This window comes from Enhydra lutris, unplaced genomic scaffold, assembly GCF_002288905.1.
Source record: "Enhydra lutris kenyoni isolate GAN:26980312 unplaced genomic scaffold, ASM228890v2 scaffoldscaffold2, whole genome shotgun sequence".
NCBI lineage: Eukaryota > Metazoa > Chordata > Mammalia > Carnivora > Mustelidae > Enhydra > Enhydra lutris.
In genome coordinates, this window is record NW_019154086.1 from 2462001 (window position 1) to 2489968 (window position 27968).

Here is a 27968-nt window from a genome sequence, read left to right on the forward strand (position 1 = left end):
AAGGCATCTGGTATTAAATGAAAGGGGGTTGTTGATATAGCCAGATACATGATACTTGATGTTTTTGAACTAGCTGCCAGGGAACTTTGAAGAATTTTAGCCATGACCCACATTCTCCACACCCAACCCAAAGCAAGAGAGGATATTTCCTTTCTTCTAGGGTGTGAAAGTGAGAACATGGACTTTTTCTTCTAATTGAACTAAATAACCCCAGAGTGAATAACCACCACTAGTAGCAATGTCAATGACATAAGGTGCACCAACACAGAGAACCATGTAAGTACCCACATTCTCCACACCCAACCCAAAGCAAGAGAGGATATTTCCTTTCTTCTAGGGTGTGAAAGTGAGAACATGGACTTTTTCTTCTAATTGAACTAAATAACCCCAGAGTGAATAACCACCACTAGTAGCAATGTCAATGACATAAGGTGCACCAACACAGAGAACCATGTAAGTAAGAACACCTTCTCATACACACATTATGCAATGGTAAAAACAACTGGATCCATCCAAAGCTTTGATGTGGCAATTGCTTTGCATCGGAAGAACTGAAAGGACATTTTTGTCATTCATATGTGCCATCAATGTCTAGATACCTATTACCATACATGATACCCCTTGAAAGAAGGGGCATAGATAAGCCATCCGAACAAGTAAATTAAAAAAATAAGCTGATAAGTGCAACTCAATTTCCTTTCCTTTAAATTACATTTAAACAATACTCCATGCCCCCCACCCAAAATATATATACTGTATATTTATATATTTATATATATAGTCTTAGACTATAAGGGTGAAAATGCTTTATAAAAGTCAATGAGAAATCTTTGCAGCTTAAGGAGATACCCACTGCTCTTTTGCTCACTTCCACCTAGCCATGATAACTTCAGTTCTGCAAGCAATAGATTTGAAGGCTTAAAGCCAAAATCAGAATCAGGTGCCAGGTTGGACATTAGATCAAAGATAACCTCTTACTTCTTCCCTTAAGAAGCCAGACTGAGAAGAGGAAGGAGAGGAGCTAGGGAGGACACTTTGAAGGTCAAGCACTAGTGCCTTGTAAGAAGGCAGACAGAAAGACAGACAGGGAGAGCATGGGAGGAGTTAACATGGTAGTGCTCACTCCCCCTCTTCTTTGATGCGCTGTTGCTTGTTGCGACGAGCATCCATGTCAAAGTTGAAGTCATTCCACTCATCGCGGGGTGGGAAGGAGATGGTCTGGCGCAGGGTGAAGCGCACAGCGTCAATAACACGTTCGCCCCGGGTCTCACTGGAGCCCACACTGACGGTAGAGGCACCACTCGGGGTCCGCAGGAGGTGGGGAGGGGAGGAGAAGTCGTGGAGTTGCCGGTGGTCCAGGATGCCCTTCCAGATGGCATGTCGGAATTGTTCAGGGATTTTTAGACTTGCCAAATCCTATGAAATAAGGAAGGGTATCAGGGAGAATTAGGACAAAGAGACAAATTGATATTTAGTCCACATCATTTTGTCATTCCCAGTGTTCTGATTTAACCCACGTGAATTTACTGCTCTCTACAAAATATGATTAGTTCTCAGATAACCTTTGGCATTATATGTAACTAAGCAAAAGGTACAGCCTTGAGGTGCCATTTCTGCTTGTGGATAACACTTCACTTATTCTCGCCTGGTCTCAGTTTCTTTGCTGGTAAAATAGGGATAGTGGTTAGATCAGACGGCAAAGATCCTGCAACAAAAACAGAAGATAAAGGTACCTTCCAACTCTTAAATCTACCTGGCTCTTGTGACTAGAAGAGAGAGATTAATGGACCATCACCACTGCTCAAGTAAGTTGATGAGAAGAAAAGATTGCTAACAGGTAATGAACACTTTCTACATGCCAGGCACTGAACTAATTATTTTAATTCATGATCTCATTTAATGCTCAGATTAGTGGTATCTGTTTTATAGGTCGAAAAGCTGAAGGTCAGAGAGGTTGACAAGTCTAAAGTTACCCAATTAAGTAAATGAATTGGGGACTCAGGACAGCCTCTGAACCTAAAACTGCCCTAATGGCCAGAAGGTCACTGGTGTTTGGATAAATCAGGGTATCCAAATGCAGAGTATGTGTCCATGTTCTATGAATGTGAGTGGAAGGCATTATGAACATGCTCTGTCTTAACTAACTGCAATGACATCTCTCACAGTTATCTGCACTATCCCTTCATTAGCTGGCTTCAGTGATGGCTTACTCTTTTATGGAGCAGCGTGGTGGGTAGAAAGAACACTGTGCTTGGAGTAAGAAGCTCTTGACAGAGGTTCTTATACTGTCACTGACTGGCTCTAGACCTTCCTCAAGTCACTTTTCCCCTATTGGCCTCAGTTTCTTCCTTAGTAAAACGGCACAGAATTCCTTTTTTACGTCAACACACAGTATTGGTTCAGGTGTAAATATGGATGTGAAAGTATTTTGGAAGTTATGAAGCACACTATCTAAAGCTTAACCATTTGCATTATTACTATATTAAATTTTTATGAAGCCATCCCAGCATCTTAGAGGGGATACTTAGGAAAACTTGCCAAATGAACCATATTCTTTTTCTAGGAAGAGATTCCAAGCAACTCAGACAGGCGTTGAGAGACAAAAAGCTGGAAAGGGTTTCTATTTCCAGTAATGAGATGGGAGAAGCTGAGGAGAGGTTGCAGAATTTAGAGAGCCTCCCAGTTACTTCCCCTTTTGGATGCCTATAGTATGCGTCCTCCGATTTCCCAGTCTAGCAGAAGGATACGTTATAAAAAGGCAACCCACACATAAATAAGGAAGTGTAAGTCTTTATGCTTCGGAAATTCTCAGTAAGTCCAGAACTCTGTACACTATCCCCCATCAAGCTGTGTGATTCTCTGGATAGATCAGAACTCAGAACTGACAGGTGAGGAAGCTGTGGCCCAGACATTGACATGAAACCTAGCCAACACCAGCAGAGAGGGACTTGTGGAGGACATCTGCAGATGCTAAGAGCCAAGGGAGGAGCCTCCTGACACACTCCCCAGTGGGGACAGTCAGCAAGTGGAAGGCATCATTTTAACAATATAAGAAAGGACATATTCCCTGTTTTATCACATAGGGCTGTCAAGCACAGGGCAGCTCTCTTCTCCTCAACGGATGGACACCATTGTAAAGTGACATGAAACTTGTCAAAACTTACTCCTAAAGCTTGCATTACAGTTTCCACTTAATTCATTCCATCAGAGAATAGCAGCCAGGGTGATTTATGGGGTGGGGGGTGGAGGGGTGGGCGGAAGGGCGGTAAGGCATATTCTCATCATCACAGGGCTGGGGGATTCTCATGCTGCAGGGGCATCTCTAGCATCGGTGCTCAAGGAGGGGAAAGAATAGATCCCAACTAGAGAAGCAGCAGCAGAGGCAGACAGTATCTTCTTCCACCAGTTCAAAAGGCCCTCTGGAAGCTGGAAAAGAGGATAGTAAACCCCAAAGAGAGCAGCATGAAGGGCAGCCTGGGAGGAGAATTGGATTGCTGCAAACCAGAACAATACAAGCTCCCATGTGAGCAGTTCAAGAAGCAGTGTTGGAAGGAAGAAAAAGTCCCCTTCTATCCAGCTTGCTCCAAAAGACAAGGGACATCAAAGCCAGAAGGAAGGGCTTTTGAACCCCATTTGATAAACTGAGGCTCAGAGAGGCAAAGTGATAACCCCAGGTTCTCGTTCTTATAAAAAGCATGGATGGGACCTGAACCATGACCAGTGATTTTTGCCAATGATCAGGGATGGCTTGACCTTATTCTGATAGAATTGAAAATGAATGAACACACAGTTCTAACAGAGAAACAGCGGACTCCTCCTTAAAGTCTGACTTTAAGGAAAGGTAGAAGAAGCCAGTGAATAGAGTTAAAGACCAGAAGCTTCCACCTCAGGGCTCTATTCCTGGTTCTGTCATCATCTCATGATGCAAATGATTGTACTGTCACCTCTCCATGTTTTAAAGTGAGAATAATATCACCTGCTTCCTGCTAGTTTCTTTGGAGTCTCATACCGATTAATGAGAACATCTAGAAAATTCTTGGAGTTCTTCAGAGATTGTAAATTTCGTGGAGGCAGGAATTAGATCTCCTCTTTCCCACTCTGAATAGAATATGTGTGCAACAGACAACTGTTGGCTGAGCTGATGAGCTGAGGAAGACTGATTGCTATCCTTCTCAGATATGTAGGCGGAGGCCTGGGAGTTTTTCTAATCTGGTAATGGTTTCCACTGAAATTGAGGACTGAGGGCATGCTAAAAACCAGTGTTAAAACCAGGGGGAACTGAACTACCAGGTGGATGTCACCAGAGGGAAGAAAGGAAGAAATAAAACTCAAGAGAAATGTCTAACAGTTACTTACATCCATGGAGTAATGCTCAATCTGATAGATGGTGGTCAGCCCCTGGGTCGTGAAATAGTCCAGACATGATGAACAGCCCAACCTCGCTAAGAAACTGCAGAGGGAGGAGGGAAGAGGAAGGAGGAAACAGAAAAAGAAAGTTCACCCCAACTGCATTGGCGAGGTAAAGGAAAACCCAACATTTTGCCCTGGGATGCCTTACAGGAGAGGCTAGGGGGAGATGAAATCAATCCGTGTGGGCCTTGGGTTTGAGGTTTGGGGATAGGTAGTGACTTGAACTTTAGGTCTATAGAAATTAAAATCAACTCCGAGGATTCCTGCAGAGCAGTGATTGGTGGAATTCTTGGTGCTCTACATAGGTAAGTGCCTTAGGAGCCATTGCAGGGGGTGAAAGGAAGGAGTCCAGGGGTCAGGTTCCCAGCGCTCTTGCCTCCTGCCTCTTCACTTCTGAAAGAGCATCTCCGCTAGAATTGCTTTTTATCAGTGGGTTTCTGAGAACGGTGCGTGTGGCTAAGAAAAACTGGAGGCCACTATGCCCTGATGTCATTACTGCTTTCTGATTTATGTCCTGCTCAGAATACAGATGCCTCCTTTGGTGTGCTGGCCTCAGATGGGTAAGGCCGCCATCACCAAACCACAGGCTGGGTGGCACAAGCCGTGCACTTTGCCATCTGTCTGGCTGATGCTGGTTGGTACTGTTGCATTAATCACAGGGGGACCAACGCCCATTATTCCAGCAGCCAAATGAGAGGATCATTCTGCACATGAAGTAGGGGCAGCCAATGTGTGCTAGGCAGGAGACATGGCACCCACTCTTGCCTTTGAGGCTTTATGCTTTTCTTTCTTCTGGCTATCTGTGTGCTCTTGCCTAGAACATGCGTTCATGCCTATGGCAAAGCAGCAATGACCATCGGGTTCTTGCAAGTCTCTGTCGTTTTTGCATACATTCAAACTTTTTAATGCACATCCCCCTCTGACATAACGAGGCCGTGGTGGCTGAGAGCTATGAGTCCTGGAGAATGGGAAAGGGAGCGAGATAGCAAGTTTACTGCCCTTCTGGGAACCCCAGCCCTGAGCACCAATTCGAAGGCCCCAACTGACCGTGTAAAACTTTGGGGGGGGTGTAAGTGAAGATGGGGGGAAACAGGCATGAAAAATGATATGCCTATCAACTCACATTTTCACTTTTTCCCATGCGGATCATTGTGCTTTTCCTTGATGCAACACTGCTGACCACTCCACAGATCAGAGGTAACAGTGTTGAACTGCCACCAGAGGAAGGTCTGCTTCCTTCCCTTTTTTTTCCCCCAGCTGTGTCATGAACTCTGAGATTGTCCACCCTCCGCCACCCAGAGTTGCTTAGGACAGGCCCCCAGGGGCACATGCTGTGGACTCACCTGACAAGGCTGCAATCTGTGGGGTACGGAGGTGGGGGAGTGCAGTGGGAGGTGGATGGCATGGAGAGTGGGGGAGGGAGGGCCTGGGTGGGGCTGAGTCCATTCATGTCTCCAGCCATTGGCATGTGGGTGCCCATCATAGGAACTGAACAGAAGCAGGAGGAACAGAGAGGGTTACTGCCGTCATCAGTACCTGCTTCCCAGTGGTCCATTTTGCCTGGTTTAATGTTACCTAGGGCCGAATTCACCAGCCTTCCTAGCCAGCCTTCTCTCTCTCACTGCACCCCTTCGAGCACCCTACATCTCATCCAACAGAACAGAACAGTCACCAAACTCCGAACTAGATGCACGCTTTTCGACCTTCACATGTTCCCTTAGAATCATCTCCCCCCACTTCTTTCCCTACTTCTAATGCTCTAAATGCTCATTACTCCTGATGTTAACATATTCCTCTTTGCATCTGCCTTTCGTGGGTTATACTTCTGTCTCTCTCATTAGGCTAATGCCTCAAGCTTGGAGATTAGATCCTGTACCTGTCTCAATCCCCACAAACCCTTGCACAGTGCCTGGCATCAATCACATGCTCAGTAAACTGATGTGCAGTGAACAAATGCAGAGACCTGTGAATGAGACAGTGACCTCTGGAATATTTGTCTGGGGATAGGAGGATTTACTGCAATATTTGGGAGCCATAAGCCTAATAAGGAAGGATGAAATTAAAGATCCCAGCTCTTTCTTAGGGTCCATTTCTGGATTGTATTCAGAGGTACCAGCAACCTCAACTTTTTTTTTTTTTTAACTAAACTACAAACTGGAAACATTCACCTATAGAGAAGAAAAGGTTAATACCGATAATATCTATGAAGCAAATTTTGTCTTCAGGTCAAAAAAAGAGTAAAGGAACATATCTATAAAAAGATTAATGCAATTTGGTTTTCTTTGGTTTTTGTTTTGTTTTTTATTGAATAAGATATGCCAAAAAGGAGAGGCCTCTGCCACTAACTGGGCAGCTAAGGAGCATGGTTTTATCATATCTCATCAGTTTTCCCTCTGACTTTGTCAATGACATTAAAGAAAAATTGTGAAGTATAAATGAGAAAAAGTAGGCAAACTATAACTTTTATAAACCTGAAGGAACAAAAGGACTCTACAATGTCACAAGGAAGAAAATAAAGTAAAAATATACATGGTGTTTTTTCCTTTTACTGTCAAAGCAGCAGACCTATCAAGGGGTGAGGATTTGAGCCTTAGGATGAACGCATCCTAGGTGAGAGATCAGTCTGGCTCTCAAGTCTTTGTTGCCAGACCAGGCAACAATACCTCATACACTCTATCTCATTTAAATCTGAATGTTTGCCATCAGACCATAGAGAGTCACAATCCTAGCTTCCCTTAACTTCTTAAAACAAAACAAAACAAAAACAAAAACAAAAAAACAACCCAACAAAAACAAACAAAAAACCCTAGTCTCTTTAAGGCAATACTGAAAAGCACATTGAAAGGCCTGATCAGAATAATAAAGGATTTCAAAGGACAAGATGGAGGCATTGTTTTCTGAGGGGCCTTTCAGGATACAAATACAGTGTTTGGGCTTCTGCATCCCTGAGGGTAGGAGACATCCTTCTGCATTTTATCCTCCTTCTGGTTTTCTCTAGTTTGGGAATTCACTCTGCTAGATTTAGTTCTAGTGAATAATTCTATTTACAGCAATGCTATATAGCAATCATCATCCATTTGGACGGCTGATTCTCATGTTACCTCTTACAATTAGACTTAGTCTTTGCATGAATAAGTAAATGGGAGACTCCCTTCTCTATGCCAATTCCTCAATGACTACACAAGATGAAGTAGACAAGCTGAGAAGGCCAAGGTCATCGGGGCACAGAATCATAAGAGGTTAAATGTGCAGAGTGATAATTTTATGAATGGAAACAGAATTTTAGAGCGGAGAGGCACTTGCCCACAGTTGCACAGCTAATACTGCTATAGAGTCCAGACTCCACAATCTATTTCTCTAGACTTTTAAGTTTATTACATCATGTTACTTTCTACATGGTGGATAGATCTCCTTTTTGCTTTCTCAAAGGAGGTAGGAGGTGGGCCCCAACCAGGTTGACAGGAAGTGGAATGTTGTTATCACAGAGGTCCTTTACCCTACTGAAGGAACAACCTCCTTTATCTCTACCACTGTGCTTTGTAATGAACTATACACTTCCAAAGTGACAAAAAGTTCACCGTAAGAAACTCAAGCCATGAAACTGTGATCTGTTCTGTCCTGCTCTGCCTCTCCTTAGTTTAGGAGCAAGCCTCTCCCACATCCTAGAGCAGAGTCTTCCCCTACACTAACCCCATTGACCCCTAAGGTGCAGCTAAAGGAAGAAGCACTTACTGTTGGCTCCCATGCCATCAGGAATGGTTGTAGGGGTGAGGGCGTTGCGCTGCTGAGGGTTGATAAGCTGGCTCACGGAAGGCAGCTTGTTCATGCTGTTCATTTTGTTCAGAGGTGGGGAGCTGTTACCGTATGTAGACTGAGACTGCATCGAGGTCCTAGGAACACAAACATGGGAATGACGGTGAGCATATGACATTAGAGAGGCAGGACTAGTCATATGAACAGGTCTCAGATTAAAACATGACCTTAAGCTATACACTTGTAAAAATATTCCTCTAGGACCTATGACAAGAAGTTATTTGTGTTTCCATCTGAGAATTTTTTTTTTTTTTTAACTAGGGAAGGATTGCAAGGCTATCATCAAATCATATTTTTCCTGAATGTATAGAGTACAGAGTTGAACATCCTCCTAAAGAATCTCTTTTGTGAGAGAGAAAATAATTGCAATTTCTTTTGGCCTCCATATTATTTTTTCTCCATCCCTTTATCCAGTCTTGCCCTACAAGTCAAACAAGCTTGGAAATCAATGAAGGAGAAGAACCCTGTGAAGACCCACAGGCTTACAAAGGACATGAAGGTGCCAATTTCAAACCAGCTGAGGACCTTCATTGGCAGCTTCCTGGGCCATTTAGGATATGCAGAAAATAAGTGCAAAGCCAGTCAAATGGGGAAATGGCAGCATAGCCTGCTGGCATGCAGAGGCCCCAATGTGGAACCCTGCTTTCTCAGCACAGAAGCTCATGGGCCATGAGAGAACCCATGGGGTTGCCAACAGCCTCTCTATACAGGAGAAGCCTGGAGCCCAAACAACTCTTCTGTTGACTTTTGACAAGTCTCCTGGGAGACAAAGGAAAACAAACAATTCCATTTAGCATAATTTCGATTTGAAAACTTACTGGGATTGGTTTGTTATACTAGGCATGTTATTACATACGACATTCCCTACTCAAGGGTTGTTCCTCACTTTTTCTCTGAGTATAGAACTGGTGATATCTACTATAATTGCAACAGGATATAGCATCAGAAGATCGAAGTTTAAGGCTTCCTTTAGAATATATTAGAAACCATGGGTCCTGTGTGGGCCACAAAACACCCTTGCATTTTTTTTCTCACTAGAAAACTATATAAACTGAACATATATACACTTACTTGAGTTGGATGATACAGGTAGAGAAACTGACAAAAACTAGTCCCGTGTGTGAAGCTCATAGTGTAGTGGACACTTGGGGATAATAATCCAACCTACCTTGTCAGGTTATGGAGAGAACTGGAAAGGAGAAGGGGAGGAAGAACTTTATAGACTATACGGCATTGGTAATGAGTAATTACCGTGACCACAGAATGAAGATTGGGCTTGAGCCTACTTCTAACCCATGGTGGGAAACGCTCCCCTTTTACAATCTTCAAACAAAAGACATTATTTTGTGCCTCTCTCCTCCCTACAGCCATATTTATGTTAGAGGAGAGAGAGAGGAAAAAAAAAAGTTTTCTGAGTTTTATTATAAATATGTAAAATACAAAATTTTGAGGGCTCTACAAATGTACCTAGGTTCCAGACAAACACAGTATAATAATGTCTGAAGGAAGAGTAAAAGGGGGCTCTAGGACTTGAGTGCTGCTGTGGGACGACACCTGGCCTTTGCGGAACTGCTCGGCATTCTCCATAATTACACAAAATGGGGAAGGCTCCATTCCTTGTCTCTGAAGAGCCATGGCTGGAAGAATTCAAACAATATACTGTGTATAAATTTGCATAAATAAGGATGACAGTTGATGTACCATTAACAATTCAGCTGCATTTTACAATTACTGATTTTAAAGTAAGAGAGCACGGATTTTTCTCTTTTGACCCTCTGAAGAACTCACAATTACAGGTCCATGTCGTATAAACAGGTGTTTATATAATAAGCCCTCCCAACTGTAAGACACTTCTGGTTACTAAGCTCTCCTTTATCCATTTACTGAATGACCGTCACATTCCCGTGGAGGAGAACACGGTCTGGCAAGGCAGAGGTGGGCGGAAATTATTCTATTTTACAGATATGTAAGCATAAGTTCTAAGAATAAAGGTGTGTAAGTCCATATTACTGAATGATGAGTTGAGAGGTCTCCTGGTTCCTAGTCTGAGAGGTTTTTTTTTTTTCATTCTGTGGCAATTTGTCAGAAATTAGACAGTAGTGTGCAATAAGTTACAGAGTCAAGAAATGGGTGAAGTGGTAAGAGAAATGTGGGGGACCAAGGTACAGCAGGGGCAAGGGATATAGCAAAGGCAGTTCTCCCAGCTGTCATCAAATCCACTGCATCCCTGTGTGGAAGCCTTGTGTTAAGAGTCAGCACTTTGGATATACTTAGGAACATTTGCAAATCCATATCAAAATACAGAAAAGCTCAGGGTAAGGTGGCCAAGTGATGCTTTGACAAGTGCTTTTTCTCTCTGCCCACAACGAAGTACCTAAGATGGCAGGCTATGCAGACTCCAGAGGCAGGTTGGTCCTCTGTAACCCTAAAGAGGCCTCTATCTCTTTCATGCCCCCAAATCACTCAAATGTAAAGCAAGAATTAATGGAAGCGTCGCTTGAACCACTGATGTCCACCATTAAGAAAATTATGATGTCCACCATTAGGAAAATAAAAATATTTTTAAGAGCTTTGCATTTTTCTGGAGCTTTATTATAATACGTTCCTTCTTCCAAATCCTGTCACACTTCCCTTCTCCATTTCTTTTTTGTGGGTATTTATTTTTGACTGTTTTACTAGGTCATTTATTATGAGCAGCCTAAACTATTTTAGGAAATTAGCCCGAAAACCAGAGATGAATAAAGAAGAAACATGAATGTTGGAGTCAACCAAAACATCCAGGTTTGGATGGGTTGATTTTAACTGACACAAATTAATTGATCTGACATAAACTAATTGACTTTGGATGTTATGCAAAATCTCTGGAGTTTCACTTTCTTAATCTGTAGAACAGATATTATACTAGAAGAGTTGCTGTGTAGACTAGCATGAAATAATATGGAAATGATATGGAAACAACCAAAGTGTCCTCTGATATGTGAATGGTTAAAGATGTGATATATGTGTGGAATATTACTAAGCCATAAAAAGGAGATCTTGCCATTTGTGACAACATGAATGGGTCTAGAGTGAAATAAGTCAGATAGAAAAAAATGAATATTGCGTGATTTTACTTATATGTGGAACCTAAAAGTAAAATTAATGAACAAACAAAACAAAGCAAAAATAGACTCATAAATACAGAGAACAAACTGGTGGCTTCCAGAGGGGAGGAAGGTTGAAGGGATGAGCTAAGTAGGTGAAAATTAAAAGGTACCAACTTCAGTTATAAAATAAATGTCACAGGGATGTAAAGTACAGCCCAGAAAATATAGTCAATAACATAGTCATAACTTTGTGTGGTGACAGATGGTGACTACACTTAATCATGGTAAGCATCCTGTATTGTTATAAAAACGTCAAATCACTATGCTGTACACCTAAAACTACTATAATATTGCATGTGAACTATACTTCAATTTTAAAAATAATAGATTTCTTAAAATAACAAAAAATAATAAAAAACAAAATATACTACATTCCTTAAAAAAAAAAAAAAAAGATTAAATTAGATTACATAAGAACCCTGGACATTGTCCTTGACTTATAGGTGCTCAAGAAACATAGGTTCTTTTTACTCTTATGCTCCAGGACCAAATGTTTTAATACTCCAGTGTTCTGTCAAGGGGATGAGAGACATCAGTTTAAGAATTAACAGGAGGAAGTGGCAACTATTCTCACTTGAACAAATCCAGGAATTAGGTTGAGTGGATGAATGGGGATAAGAGAGTGCAAAAAAGTAAAAAATTCTGAATGCCTCTCCTTTAATATGGAAGAGAGAGTTAAAGACACAGAGGACAAGGTCAGGGCAGTCTGTTTATAATTAAGTATGCAATGTCTGAAATACAGAGAACGTTCTGATAAGCTCTGTATGGTGGAAAAGGGAGCAAGTTGAATAAATCTGTGACCATTTAAAGGTCCTGAAGAACAAGTTTTTTTTTTTTTTTTATTGTTTTTTTTTTTTTTTTTTTCCTTTACACATATAATGTAATAGTCCTTGAATGGACAATCCCAAAGATTACTGGGGACTCTGAAGAGGAGAAAATATTTAAGGATAACAGGATCTGTGACACTATGGTTTCTTATCCCCCGCCCCATTATACACAAACACACACCCTCAAAACTGAAAAAAGTGAGAACATAGCTATCCTCAGAAAAACAACCAGGTGTAAGTTTAGGCAGTTTTCTCTAGATGAGTACCAGATTTTTCTAGGAATCCAACATAACAGAGCTATAGACATGCATATTTCATGTATTTCTAGTTCTGAGGAGAAATCCTAAAAAAGTCAAGTCCCAGTTCTTAACTTTAATGACTCAGGTTTCTGTGAATAAAATTCAGTATCTTAGAGCTGTAAGTGACCTTTAAATTATTCAGGATTAAAAAACAGTTTTCTTGATTCCAAGCCTAGTGACTATGTGGCAGAGAGTCCAAATTCTTGAAAAGACATAAATTCAAAGTCATCGTCTCCATCTTGCTGGTGATACATACAATCCCATCAAAGGATTCTTTTTTTTTTTTTTTTTTGCCTTAAATCTTTCATTGCTAGTTAAAACGTAACTCTCTAGTAAAATGTGGTGATCTCTCAGGGTAAATCTATTTCAGCAAACAGTTTCTGGAGTGCAGAATCTGAAAGGGGGAAGAGATATTGCAGATAAAGCAAAATACCCCCTATATAAGGAAGGTCAAAAAGAGGGAAGCCATGTAACATCAGAAATGCAGGTGTTCCTCCTCGAAAGTTTGTCCACTACTGTCCTACCTGTAACCTTACTCTCTAGCTGGGTAATCTTGCCTTTAAGTACAAAAGGCAGCATTGCTCTCTAGATAGATCAACTGTAACTGCAGAATATTTTCCATTAGTTCAAAGATATGAATTTATATAAGTCACTCTAAACCATAAAAACTTACATAAGGATGGGATTTAAAAAAAAAAAAACTTGTGAAAGAAAAGCAAATGTCAAAAAATGAAGCATACTCATTAACCCTTTCAGGGATTTGTGAACCCCTTAAAAGGGTATTAGAAAGTTACTAGATTAGGGGCACCTGGGTGGCTCAATTGGTTAAGCCGCTGCCTTCAGCTCAGGTCACGATCCAAGGATTCTGGGATCGAGTCCCACATCAGGCTCCTTGCTCAGCAGGGAGCCTGCTTCTCCCTCAGCCTCTGCCTGCCACTATGCCTGCTTGTGCTCTCTCTCTCTCTCTCTCTCTCTCTGACAAATAAATAAATAAATAAAATCTTAAAAAAAAAAACTTTCTAAAAATAATTTAGTGAGTTAATAGATTCGTTGAAAACACCTTGCTAATGTAATGAGCTCATCTGATTTCATTAACATGTTTTTATGTCAAACATAAAAATGTTTTTTCTTAAGCATTTTTCAAGCTATTCTATTCATTATTTTTATGCAGAAACAATTGTTTTTGAAGATTTTAAAAACAATTACTCAAAGATAGGAACTTGTTATAATTTAAAAAATTGAACAACAGTTTCCATTACATACTCCTGGATGAATATTTGCGAATGCCTGTGTCACAGAAGACAAATTATTTAATAAACTTGGGTTTTCTTTAAGTTTGGCAACTGAAGATGTAGCTTGAGTCTTATTCAGAGAAGTGGGCAAATGATGCCATATGCCTGGTTCCTTACGGTGAAATGAAACACCCACAGAGCCAAAATATATTTCAAGTTGGTGTAGGCACTGAAATGTATTTCTAGGACTGATGATCTCAATACAGTAAAAACACCAAATACTGACAGAAATGGAGACAGAACCAGTGTGACCGTTCAGTATTCTTGTTCTTTAGACTTCCACATAGTACTTCACACACGAAAATGAAAATTACGTTATTTAAGGAATTAAAAAAAAAAAAAAGAAGAGAGACAGAAAAGAAAAACCGCAAGATGAACCAAGATGCAAAAGTTTATTGAAAATTAAAATCACACATCCATAAAGCAACAGCCTCAAAAACAAGAAATCATTGCTGTGATAACACAGAATAAAGGGCTGGTGATCTGGTGTGGGGAGACATGGGGGAAGATTTTTAAAGTCTTCATACCATCATTTTAAAATATGTTTTTAAAATGGAAAGAAATAGATTCTCTAAACTCTTCGAGGAAAAAAAAAAAAAAGAAAGAAAGAAAGAAAAAGAAAGTCAACCACCCTTTCTATCTTTTTAAGTTTCAGACCAGGAGTGTTGATTTGAACGTGTGTTTGCTTGGACATCACTTAAATAAAACGTAAGTGTCCTGAACAAAGGAGTGTAAACAGAGCTAGCCATATGGCCAGTTCTATGGTGGGGCTGAGAGATAGGGGCTTCAATTAACAAATTAGTCAGAGATCTTGTGGAGAAGACTTTGAACTCCATTTTGATCTAGAACTGCCCAGAACAATATTACTGGAGTGGTTTTACCCTCCTATTAAAATGACAAGATTAAGTTTGTTTGCCCTGGGGTCTAGACAACGGCTTTGGCTATAGGGCTCAAGGATTTCTGTGAGCAAGGAAAACTACCATATCAGATGCCAACAAGGTGGCTCTAGTAGGATCTGACAGTGTTCATGAACTTTCTATCTACATATGAGGGGAGAAGACTGATAATGCAAATTCTCAAAAAGAAGAAAAGAACACCCCCCCCATTGGCTACTTGTAGTAATTATCATCTCTCTGTCCAGCAGTACACTTGACACCTTAGTGTGTTATTATTTGCAATATTATTGCATGACCAGCATTAAAAAGGCCTGACTGAGGATCTCAGTCGCCTACAATTTTCTTATGCACAGACAAGAACAACTTTTTTCTCCTTTTCTTAAAAAGACATCTTAAGTTTGAGACCTGCTCAAAAGTTTCTTTAAGAGTTTCAGAAACACAACAGAGGGTAACAGAAAAGGGTTCCAATAAACATCTTAATGCCCCTCTTTCCAACCTGATCCCCTCCCTTCTAAGAACAACACAAAAGCTCACAGACAAACATGGGGGTTCCTGACTGCCCAGTGCTAGATCTAAAGATGCAGAATCTGTAGAAAACATCCTTTAAGTTTTGAGTCCCTTCAGAAGATTTTCTTACTAGTGGCTGTGTGCCTTTGAGCAGTTAGGTCTCTGAGCCAAAGTGTCTTCAAGTCCTGCTTACAAGGGCTGGACACACACAAACACACACGCACACACACGCATGCGCGTGCACACACGTACATGGGAACACAAGAAACACACGCTCCAAATACAGATATGGGGCTCTATGGGTACACTGATCGGTTTGGAGGGCTGGAATGTCTAAAGAAGACGTCAGACTGTTTCGGGGTTTCTCTCCGGGGCTCCACAAGCTCATTCCTGAAGCAGGCTGAAAGGAGACTGCAGAGAGGAACCAGAGAAAAAGAAGAGGTGAAGGCTTCAGACTTCATAAATTCACATCAACTGAACACAGAAACACCCTCCTACCTTCATGATCACAGTGAGACAGGACAGAATGCCTGGGAAGCTATTTCTACTCTTTCCTCTTCATCCTCCTCTAAAATTTCTCAGAGAGGACTTCTCAAGATTTTAGGCAGAAATGAGAGAAAGCTGTGGTAGTTAATCAGCATTATCAGAATCACCTGTATAACTTAAAAAAATAAATAAATAAATAAAAATAAAAGTTTCCAGATTCCTCAAAGGCCAGGTTGGGGCCCAGGCATACATATTTTTAACAAGTTCCACAAGTGATTCATTTGAGGACTACTGTGTCAGGGTACGTCATGGTGCTTAGTACACTGCTTGGCACACCAGACTGGACAAATTAAAAAAAGAGAATGAAGAGACAAGAACTCATTTTAATCTTTGGTAAAATGTCATCGGCCCAATTATGATACCTCATTATTGCTCCTGTCTGGCCTACCTATGAAGCATGAAGAAATATGATCTTATCAGTCTGGGGGCTGCATCGTCATGCATTTGTGAAGAACTATTAATGAGCATTTTGTAGGTGCCCAGATTGAAATGGATAAATATCTTAATCCTTTCAGTCACAAACTTGGCCTACAAACGCACATATCAAACTCATGAAAGCAACTTTTACATAATTAAGAAATCAATTATGCCACAAGGATGCCAGGAACAAACCTCTTCATTTTGCTGAAGATTGTGCAACCCCGTGAACTGTTTGGGAATTCTTTCCCAGATGGCTTTTGAGTCACATTCAGTTACTCCTTGCAAAGCAACAAAGCCATTTTTACTTGCTTAGGGCTGGAATTCAGGAAACCAACCTCACCAGCAAGAATCGAGATCATCTTGAAGAATATGCCAGCATACAAATTAGCAGGGAAGCAATCTATTCTCGGGTAAAGAGCTATAGTTTTGACTTCTTGTTTGGATAGTACACTTTGGGGCTTCTCTTGGAGCAAGGGCTCAGTGAGACAACATGCAGAAATCATGTTTTTATTATGATAAGAGTATATGGACCGCAGGGGTTCAAACTTTGAGACCTAGAACTGAGATTAGTGGTGCAATGAGACGTGAGAACTTAGAAAAGTGATTTAATCTATCTGAATTTAATTACTCTCAGTTTTTTCCTCATTACCAAATCATAGCTAATAAATCTCTGCTCTGACAACTTTGTAACGTAGCTGTGAAATTCAGAAAGTAGCACTGTGTAAAACTACAAAAAAGTGTGCAGGTCCTCGACCTGTAAGGTTAAACCAAGTGAAACTGTCAAGATCCACCTGTTTTTACCTACGGGACTGGCAATTTCAAACAAATACCCCGGACACGTGAAGGATTTCTAAATCAAACCTAGAAATACGGTCTAAACCACACCTAATGATGAGGTAGAGATGTATGTATTCTGCTCTTTCTTCCATCGATAATGCTCAAAATACTGCTTGCTTCCCCTGCAGATATGCAATCTGAGGAAAAACTATCAATATTCTTGAAGGAAGTTATAGCCAAATGAGCTTAAAGAGGTAAAACTTCGTATTCAAACCACAAGGATAAATGCCAAGTGGTGCAGAGACCTAAAAGCGGGCAAAGACGCTTGCTTTAGTGTTGTTATAACTTTCTTAACTAATGAAGCCGACGAAACATTGCCAAGAGCTGTGTCTTCCAAATACGATTCTCATCTTCGTGTTATTATAAACTGGCCATGAAATCAAAGGTGTAGTTCACGGGGCCTCAGTTTCCCCAGCTGTGGTATGAGATTAAAACTATGACCTTGAAGATCCCACTATGCTCCCTCTCTGACCTGCATTACTGATAATCTACAATCATCAAGAAATCTCAAGGAGAATGAAAACCCTAAGGGCTCCTCGGGATGTCACATATTTGTATTATGATTAAAATAAATCCATCAGTAGAAACTAAAAAATAATTTTCCAGGGGAAAACAAGAGTTCGGCTAAGTAGAATTTTCACAAAATGATGTTGGCCTGAGATCAGAGTGGAAGCCAAGAAGGAGGATAAACTATAGGAAAAAACGAAAAAGCAATACTATTGGTCCAAAGTGCACACATCAAAAGATTACTCCAAAGGTCTCAGGCAGCTTCTCCAAAGCTGTCTTAAGAGTTACTTTCCCTTGAAAATGTGAAGGTAAGCAGTCTAGTGTCAAGAATGGGTCCAGTTTGTCTCCCATTAGATTCTGGCTTCTATTAACATAACTTCAGATGTTTATTCCCATGTGAACAAATCAACTAAAATCAAATTTCTTTGTAAATGGTATAAAGCCTACTCATATCTGTAACAATTTGATTCATAAGAACTCAGTGTAAAATTTAACCTCCATAAAGCCTATGATCATGAAGGTAACTGAAGGGATTTTTGAAAAAGGAAAACCATGCATAAATGAAAAGCAAGCAGAGAGAAAACACACAGTGAAAAACTAAAAGAAGTAATTCAACTGAAAATATTTTATTGCTGCTTAGTAGAAACTGTATATTTCCTTCCCTCTAATTTTTCTGCTACTAAAAAGAGAAACACAAAATTGATCCCTTACCAGCATAAAATCGTTCTGTATTTTTGGAAAGGAAATCACAGGCTATTATAGGCATTCTCTAACGTGATTTATTATTTTCAAATGATTGTCAGGGAATCAGATTTCCATTTTTCTTTGTCTAGTCATTCATGCTCTTTCTTCGAGATTTGCATGAAAATAAGAGAGTCCGGGGAGGGAGAATAAAACTCGGGAAGAACACAGCAACTGGAGAATTTATATAGACATTTATCAATCGTTGGAGACCCGTATAAATGTAACAAAGGCAAAATCAGAACAAATGTCTGTATTTTGCAAAGATTTCCTTTTGCAGTCTGTCACATTTCTATGTACAAATCATCACATTGAAGTTAACTGTTGTATACTGGGAGGTAACAACTTGAAAACATGCAATGTTGCTTTTAAATGGATACCCCAGGGACCCATGAGGCTCTGTTCCCTCACTATTTATCTGTGGCTACACTTGCAAGAAAGGGACAATATGTTTCTAATATCTCTCAGGCTTTTTAAAATAACAATTTTAATATGCATTTTCTTCTTTGATGAAATAGACTGCTTTACAAAATAATTTCCCTCCAGAGCAGTGTCAGCCACTCCGACTGAGCCCTGGATAACTCATCCCCTGCGAACACAGGGTTATGTATGCTTATGTCAACAAACACAAATTGCCCACGTCCCCGACTGACTACAGTGGATCTTCCTGCTTAAAAATCTCAAAAAGTATGACATGAAACCATTCCTTTTATTGTGTGATCGAGAGGAATTGTTTCAAATTGTCCTATTAATTTAAACAATGAGCAGAACGAATTTCCAGAGCTTTCTTAAGATTCAAAATGTGGTCTGGTTAGGAATTCACCCGTAACAGGTCTCCAGTAAAAGTTTGTTACATGAATCAACTCAACCATAGCAGTCTTAGGCGATGATACGATTTCATCATTAACCATACTTGGTGTCTGGATGGACATGCCTAACTTTCTCAGAAAAAAGAGATCTCTGTTAAAGGCTGTCGTTTTGTTAGATATTGAAATACCATTTTATAAATCACTGTGTGCTTTTCTAAAACATCTCCATGCCTCTCTACTTTAGGATACACATATTAGCTTCCAAATATTCCTATTAAAAAAAAAAATCTAAACCATGGGGTGCCTGGATGACACAGTCGGTTAAGTGCCTGACTCTTGGTTTCAGCTCAGGTAGTCAGGATCTCAAGGTCTTGAGATTAAGCCCTATGTCTGGTTAAGTTTCTCTCCCCCTCTCCTTCTGCCCCTCCCTCTCCTCTCTCCAAAAAATAAATAAATCTTTGAAAATAAATCAAAGCCTTGAGAGGCCGTGAAGGAAGATCCACCCATCTGCCTAGAACAAAAACTGGCAGACTACAGTGAATGGGCTACACCTGGCCCACAGGCTAAGAATGGCATTTATGTTTTTAAAAGTGTGAAAATTCAAAAGAAGAATTCTTTCATGATACGAAAATGATAGGGAATTAAAGTGCAGTGTCCATGAAAAGCACCAGCCACTCTCATTCATTTACACACTGTGGTTGATTTTGTGCCAAGAGGCAGAACTAGGTAGCAAGTTACAAGAGAACATATGGACCCAAAAATCAAAGATGTTTACTACTGGTGTTTCACAGAAAAAACATTTTGCCAACCCCTGTGCTAAATGGCCAGATTTTCTAAGCCACATCATTTAATAAGTATCAATTTGGTCTGACAGTTCTTCTCCTGTTAGCTGGAAAAAAGACAGGGAAGACTACCACAGAGTAACTATTTCAGCATGATATGTGGCTATGTAATCCTTCTGAGGTCATTTTGGCTGAGCCAGACATTTCCAGAGTGAACTAGAGGCATTTGGGGAGTGTTTCTTAATACCATCACATGTATATTTCCCTCTTAAGAGAGAGGCACTTAGCCTCTCTTGGTCTGTAAATGATATTACTGGTCTGTTTCTTTGATCCCTGCTGCAAGATTTTACAAAGAACTAAATCAGTTTTACACTTGAATATATTAACATATATTTCCTTCTGATATCCTAAAGAATATATAGGATTTGCATTGGGAACTCTGTCTGCAACCCTGCGTTCTCATTCTCCTTTGGAATACTTTGTGTCCCCAAGAAACCTTCTGATTAAACTTCCCACTCAGCCTTACTGTAAAACCTTATAATTATGATTTGCAAAACTTTCATGCTCAAAGTAAATGGTGAGATCCCTTCCAGGCAAATGAGGTCTTAAATGCTCAATGAGCCTGAAGTCCTTTAAGGGAGCACAAACTTCTTTTCCACCGCTCAGCTGCCTATCCCGTACCCTAGAGCCAGCAGGTGCTCAGAGGATGCCTCCAGAGTTTCACAGATGCAGTCCAAGTCCTCGACTGCATTTATGCTGATTAAAAAGAGGATGAGGAGCCCTCTTTCTTGTACTTTCCGTCGCTATCTCTCTATAGCAGCTATTAATGTATCAGAAAATAACCATTATTTAGTGTTCATTTACATTTCTACTGTAAAAGGCAAGATGATTTTGGCTTCGTTTCTTTTTGTCTGAAGAGTAGAGTTGAATGTCCGAATTACTTAAATGGGCCTACAATGTATACATTTTACATTATCTACAGAGACTCTGCCAATATTTCCAGTATAGACACTTAAGCTAACAAGTGATCATTCTTAACCATAGAAGGGTTAAGACTCAACAGAGTCTTGATTTGACAACTTTCCTTTCTCCCATAAGAGCTATTCTGTTCTGATTAATCATAAAACAGTTCATATCATCAAAGATCTAAGAGTCAAGGTAAAAATTAACATATAAATATATAACATATACATTGCACAGAGATAATATGGTTGCAAAATCTGGCCCAATTTATGTAAAAACATATTGCTGGAAGACAACAGGGAACAGAGATGCTAAGAATGGCAAGAAGATGCTACTTTGCCATCTGGCATCCAGACAGTCTCCCCATGAGCATGCACTTGGTCTCAGAATCCTCGACGGAGAACTCCAAGGAGTCACTTCCAATAAAACCTATGTGCTATCCCCAGTCTACAATGGTTCTCCCAAAAGTGGACTGTGTGCCTCCCAGGCAAGGTACAGGACAATCCACTGGGATGAGGGAAGGTTACATGTTGTTAAATACACATGTGGTTAAATATACACATTACGACTAGAGGAGAGCGTATGCTCAGAATTCTTCTATTGACAGATGTGTATGGATGCGGGGTAGAGGGAACAAACTGTGTTAGCGTCAGTCTCTTTGTAATTCACCTGAAATGTTTTAGCTTCAATTTCAGAAGCTAGGTGGAACCTTCTCCAAGCTATGGAAAGAAACCCAGAAGGTTGTTGAAACTCCAAAGGAGTCACCTGTGGTGTTCTGCTGTCTCACGACTTGTCTTCTACGTCACCCACCCATCACCCCATTTCTGACCGGAATGAACAGTCACTCTTACTCACGCCTCCTGAAAGGACACATCGACACACTCACTGTTTCTGAAGTAGATGCTGGTGTTGCTGCTGTTGCTGCTGCCTGTAGGTCTCAATCGTGTGCTGAGGCAGATACTGCATGAGTTCCAGAGACTCCTTGATCTTGAGCAGCATTTCATAGGTCTCACGGCCCCTCACCTGCGTGCAGAGCGTAAGGAGAGAGAAAGGAAAGATGAAGAACTCTAGAATAGTCAGTAGTACTATCAGTCCTCCTTATCTGTGGACTCAGTATTGCCAAATTCACCTGCTTGCTAACATTCATTTGTAACAGAGAAACCAAGACTCACGACGCTCTGTGGCCTTTCACAGACTCACACGGGGGACACATCGCAGCTGCTCAGGCATGTGCCCAGCTCTGATGAACAAGGGCATGCTGTCTTGTTCCAGCTTTCGTGTCACAACAAGTGTCCTTTCCTCGGTCTATTCAGCACCACATTTTCCACGTTTGTGTATGTGTGTTTTTATTGTTGTTGTTTTTTGTTTTTGTTTTTTGGGTTTTGTGGGGTTTTTTGGGGGGGGGTTGTTTTTTTGTTTTTTGTTTGTTTGTTTTTTGGTGAACCTGCTCTTTAAACTGCTCCCCAAGGGTAATGTTGAAGTGCTGTCTAGGATTCCAGGTGCCAGAAGGCTGCAACATGCTTTATGGAGAAAATGTGTTTGATAAGCTTCATTTAGGCATGAATTATAGCGCTGCTGGTCATGAGTTCAGTGTAAATGAGTCAATAGTATACTAAGTGAACTAAGGTGTCTTTAAACAGAAACACACATCAAACAAGGGTATGTACTGACTGGTCACAGGAAATATTGTGATCCGAGACTCACAGGAACTTTACCCTGAACTTCCCCATGATTCAATATTTGTTAGAACAGCATCTGCAGTGATTTTATAAGAAACAACTACTGAAAGTAATGAGAATTAACGGTTATTGACAATCTCTGGAAAGACAGACATTCTCAGCTGAGGCAAAACATGCTTCTCTATTTAAGAGGGTCTCTTAAAAATTTTTCAAAGCACGAGCAGGATCAGGACTGGCGTGAGACAAGCAGGGCACGTGAGCACTTGTGGGGTCCCATGAGTGGGTGCCTATTTCAGTTCCGTTTCCTAGGCATTTTCCCAGTCCCCTCCGTGAGAGGCAGGATTTGTCAGAATTCAGAAATGGAAGGGTTTCTCTACCGTATGTCAGGTTAACTCCTACTTATCCCAGCTCTGTGGTCACCTCTGCAAAGCTTTCCCTGACCTCAGACTCTGGGTGAATGTTTTGTCCTTTCTATCCCATGCCATCAAGTCCAGCTCTGCAGAAGGATTTCTTTCATTATGTTCTGTCTCCTTGTTAGAAGGCAAATCCTTAGAAGGTAAAAATTCTATTCTACTCCAAATGCTCAGGGTCTAGCATATTTGCCATCCAACAGATATCAACTAAATTCATGTTAAATTAAAAGTTTGTCTTTTTTTTTTCCCCCTTAATTCACACATTCCAGTTTGGCAAAATCTTCACTAAACATGAGATGTGACGGATGACAAGGTACCGCCTTCCTTAGTACAACCTGGTTCCTAACTCAGCAGCTGAAAACACATTAGTTCTTTTGGAATATTTGGTCTATCAGGATAATGTTGAACTTAAAGTTCACAAGTCCGTTTACATACATAGCCTGAGAAAATAGACACTGAGAATCTTGGCCAACTCACCGTCTTATTGTTTTACGAGCAAGCAGTCTGTTGCCCCGAAGGTCAGGGCCTAGAGAAGGCAGGGGAGCAGGTATGGCACACCCAAACCTGTCCAGTTGGTTTAGCTTCAATACAGGGGAGGCAGCTCCCCAATCTCCTGGCCCTGCATACCTGGGTCTCAGGTACGCTAAGTGGTGTCTATGGTTATGCTGGTTGCCAAGACTTTGCCACCACTCTCAATGGCCAAAACCTAACATGCTAAGCATCCCACAGACTGCAACCATAGTCTAGAAAGAGACCCTCTAGTGACCTTGAGAGGACTTACGTCCTCGTAGGTATGAACAATGCTCTTATATAACAACTGGGCTGAGTCTTCTGGCCATTCACATATAACTGAGGATTCTGTCTGGCTTGGCTTTCTTTAGAGCACTTCCTAAAAGAAATTGCAGTCAAGTCTGTAATTGTTTTACTGTCTAATCTGTGAGCTCCTTCTGACAAAATCTCAGTCTTGGCCACAGGATGGTACAGTCACACTGTCTAGGGTAACTTTATCATTCTTAAACAATGAACGGCAACTTAGCTGTAAATATTTGGGTAAGAAAAATTATATTAGAGGAGGTGCTTTGACTGGGTAAGTTTTAAGTAGAGGGGCCTGCACTACTGACAGATTCCAAAATAGGGGAGGGGAGGGATCATTTCCTGATTTCTCAAACAATGTTTTCTTCTTGTCTTATCTCCCTAGTCACCATCATCCCTTTCTCAATGTTACAGATAATCAGATGTCACAGATAATTGTCACAGAGAAGGTAAAAATAAAGCAATCGTGAAGACTCAAGGGAGACTCACTGGTAAATATAACAGCTCATCATCTGGGGATCTCCGTTTCTTAATGGATGTCATCTGGATGCCATGTGTGTTCTGACGAAAAGCTGGTGGAGGGAAAATGCAAGTTTCATCCTGGGAACATTTCTGAAGCACTAGTACATTTATTAAACAAGCAGTAGCCTCAGCAAACCTGTGAGATTAGAGTTTCCCATCCTAAGCCTCCATTTCCTTGGTAAGCATTGCATTTACATTGAGTGTATGCCTAACAATGATGAGGTGGGGGGGGGTGGGGAGAAGTAAGCAGAAGAAGGACATGCTGGGAAGCTGGAAGAGAGCCTTTGGCCTACGTGGTGCTGCAGGGATCCCCAAGTCTCACACGCCTGTGACTATGAACAGCTGTTTGAGGAAGGAAGATAAATGGGTTTGGTGTTTTATTTTTCAGATCGTTTATCTTCCAAGAAGGTAAAGGAAGGGGTGTCTTGCCCATGTGTTCAGCTTGTGGGTTCAGCCCTCCTGTAACAATGTATACATCGCTTAACTTCAGACAGCCCATTCCACTTCCAGGCCCTTGGTTTTCCCTCCAGTAAAGTGAGTGGAGGCAGCTCATAAACCCTTTAGGTTTCTAACATGAGGTACTACAGCCGGGATCCAGGATATAGAGAGGATTCTTCTGCCAAAGTTCGGATGATCTGTTCTTACTCAAAGTTATTAATTTGTAGGTAACTGAGGTGCTTAGGGAAGCATATAGAAATGATGCCACTAGACAGACTCAAGAGGAAAATTAGGGTGGATATAAAATTATATACATAGATATGTATTGTATGTTTGTGTGTGTGTATGATAAATCATATGTATACACTTTTTTGAGGAATAATCAGGGAGAGAAGGAGCCTAACAGGAAGGGAAATCATAAGGAACAATGAGAAGTTGATGATGAGTAGCTCTTATAACATTTTGTTGTTCTGTAAAATGCAATACAATTTCTATTTCTTCTGGATACTAACCAGTAGTAAGATAAAAACGTGTTTTCATGAAATAAGTCACAGCGTGGTATACTTTAAAATACTTGTAGTGATAACAGGCTTATGCAAGGTGCCTTCTAGAATCAATTTCTTCTCACAAATTAGATGCATATGTGGGTCAGTAGTTTTCACACTTTGTTACCTGGAGGTCTAGGCCCCTGTACCACATGGGCAAGAGACAGTTGAGAGTCACAGACACCCCAGAACACCTTCTCATACACACATTATGCAATGGTAAAAACAACTGGATCCATCCAAAGCTTTGATGTGGCAATTGCTTTGCATCGGAAGAACTGAAAGGACATTTTTGTCATTCATATGTGCCATCAATGTCTAGATACCTATTACCATACATGATACCCCTTGAAAGAAGGGGCATAGATAAGCCATCCGAACAAGTAAATTAAAAAAATAAGCTGATAAGTGCAACTCAATTTCCTTTCCTTTAAATTACATTTAAACAATACTCCATGCCCCCCACCCAAAATATATATACTGTATATTTATATATTTATATATATAGTCTTAGACTATAAGGGTGAAAATGCTTTATAAAAGTCAATGAGAAATCTTTGCAGCTTAAGGAGATACCCACTGCTCTTTTGCTCACTTCCACCTAGCCATGATAACTTCAGTTCTGCAAGCAATAGATTTGAAGGCTTAAAGCCAAAATCAGAATCAGGTGCCAGGTTGGACATTAGATCAAAGATAACCTCTTACTTCTTCCCTTAAGAAGCCAGACTGAGAAGAGGAAGGAGAGGAGCTAGGGAGGACACTTTGAAGGTCAAGCACTAGTGCCTTGTAAGAAGGCAGACAGAAAGACAGACAGGGAGAGCATGGGAGGAGTTAACATGGTAGTGCTCACTCCCCCTCTTCTTTGATGCGCTGTTGCTTGTTGCGACGAGCATCCATGTCAAAGTTGAAGTCATTCCACTCATCGCGGGGTGGGAAGGAGATGGTCTGGCGCAGGGTGAAGCGCACAGCGTCAATAACACGTTCGCCCCGGGTCTCACTGGAGCCCACACTGACGGTAGAGGCACCACTCGGGGTCCGCAGGAGGTGGGGAGGGGAGGAGAAGTCGTGGAGTTGCCGGTGGTCCAGGATGCCCTTCCAGATGGCATGTCGGAATTGTTCAGGGATTTTTAGACTTGCCAAATCCTATGAAATAAGGAAGGGTATCAGGGAGAATTAGGACAAAGAGACAAATTGATATTTAGTCCACATCATTTTGTCATTCCCAGTGTTCTGATTTAACCCACGTGAATTTACTGCTCTCTACAAAATATGATTAGTTCTCAGATAACCTTTGGCATTATATGTAACTAAGCAAAAGGTACAGCCTTGAGGTGCCATTTCTGCTTGTGGATAACACTTCACTTATTCTCGCCTGGTCTCAGTTTCTTTGCTGGTAAAATAGGGATAGTGGTTAGATCAGACGGCAAAGATCCTGCAACAAAAACAGAAGATAAAGGTACCTTCCAACTCTTAAATCTACCTGGCTCTTGTGACTAGAAGAGAGAGATTAATGGACCATCACCACTGCTCAAGTAAGTTGATGAGAAGAAAAGATTGCTAACAGGTAATGAACACTTTCTACATGCCAGGCACTGAACTAATTATTTTAATTCATGATCTCATTTAATGCTCAGATTAGTGGTATCTGTTTTATAGGTCGAAAAGCTGAAGGTCAGAGAGGTTGACAAGTCTAAAGTTACCCAATTAAGTAAATGAATTGGGGACTCAGGACAGCCTCTGAACCTAAAACTGCCCTAATGGCCAGAAGGTCACTGGTGTTTGGATAAATCAGGGTATCCAAATGCAGAGTATGTGTCCATGTTCTATGAATGTGAGTGGAAGGCATTATGAACATGCTCTGTCTTAACTAACTGCAATGACATCTCTCACAGTTATCTGCACTATCCCTTCATTAGCTGGCTTCAGTGATGGCTTACTCTTTTATGGAGCAGCGTGGTGGGTAGAAAGAACACTGTGCTTGGAGTAAGAAGCTCTTGACAGAGGTTCTTATACTGTCACTGACTGGCTCTAGACCTTCCTCAAGTCACTTTTCCCCTATTGGCCTCAGTTTCTTCCTTAGTAAAACGGCACAGAATTCCTTTTTTACGTCAACACACAGTATTGGTTCAGGTGTAAATATGGATGTGAAAGTATTTTGGAAGTTATGAAGCACACTATCTAAAGCTTAACCATTTGCATTATTACTATATTAAATTTTTATGAAGCCATCCCAGCATCTTAGAGGGGATACTTAGGAAAACTTGCCAAATGAACCATATTCTTTTTCTAGGAAGAGATTCCAAGCAACTCAGACAGGCGTTGAGAGACAAAAAGCTGGAAAGGGTTTCTATTTCCAGTAATGAGATGGGAGAAGCTGAGGAGAGGTTGCAGAATTTAGAGAGCCTCCCAGTTACTTCCCCTTTTGGATGCCTATAGTATGCGTCCTCCGATTTCCCAGTCTAGCAGAAGGATACGTTATAAAAAGGCAACCCACACATAAATAAGGAAGTGTAAGTCTTTATGCTTCGGAAATTCTCAGTAAGTCCAGAACTCTGTACACTATCCCCCATCAAGCTGTGTGATTCTCTGGATAGATCAGAACTCAGAACTGACAGGTGAGGAAGCTGTGGCCCAGACATTGACATGAAACCTAGCCAACACCAGCAGAGAGGGACTTGTGGAGGACATCTGCAGATGCTAAGAGCCAAGGGAGGAGCCTCCTGACACACTCCCCAGTGGGGACAGTCAGCAAGTGGAAGGCAT

At 40.9% G+C, this 27968-nt stretch overlaps 2 protein-coding genes across 6 annotated transcripts in view; both read right to left on the reverse strand.

Moving 5' to 3' along the window:
* Positions 1-780: 780 nt before the first annotated feature.
* Positions 781-25888, reverse strand: LOC111149160 (tumor protein 63-like). The gene is made up of 7 exons (XM_022506105.1): positions 25801-25888; positions 24190-24272; positions 21682-21818; positions 8143-8300; positions 5754-5898; positions 4357-4450; positions 781-1416 (listed from the first exon to the last, which is right to left on the reverse strand). Exons 1-7 carry the CDS (start codon positions 25886-25888, stop codon positions 1120-1122), a joined length of 1002 nt encoding a protein of 333 aa, XP_022361813.1. The 3' UTR covers positions 781-1119.
* Positions 25713-27968, reverse strand: part of LOC111147588 (tumor protein 63) — a 224840-nt gene continuing 222584 nt past the window's right edge. For 3 of the 5 annotated variants that reach the window (XM_022503712.1, XM_022503721.1, XM_022503740.1), the window contains exon 14: positions 25713-26348. In XM_022503712.1, the coding sequence (XP_022359420.1) occupies positions 26052-26348 (297 nt within the window). In that variant the 3' untranslated portion in view covers positions 25713-26051. The remainder of the gene's footprint in view (positions 26349-27968) is intronic. The other 2 variants (XM_022503730.1, XM_022503759.1) reach the window with 1 other exon arrangement.

Bases quoted from the DNA above. Each gene is read 5' to 3' on its own strand.
- LOC111149160 (XM_022506105.1), bottom strand. From the start codon at position 25,888: ATGTCCAACCTGGCACCTGATTCTGATTTTGGCTTTAAGCCTTCAAAT. The intron at 4,451-5,753 runs GTGAGTCCACAG...CTCCCTCTGCAG, and splicing joins ACAGATTGCAGCCTTGTCAG to TTTCTTAGCGAGGTTGGGCT. The intron at 1,417-4,356 runs GTAAGTAACTGT...CTTATTTCATAG, and splicing joins TTGAGCATTACTCCATGGAT to GATTTGGCAAGTCTAAAAAT.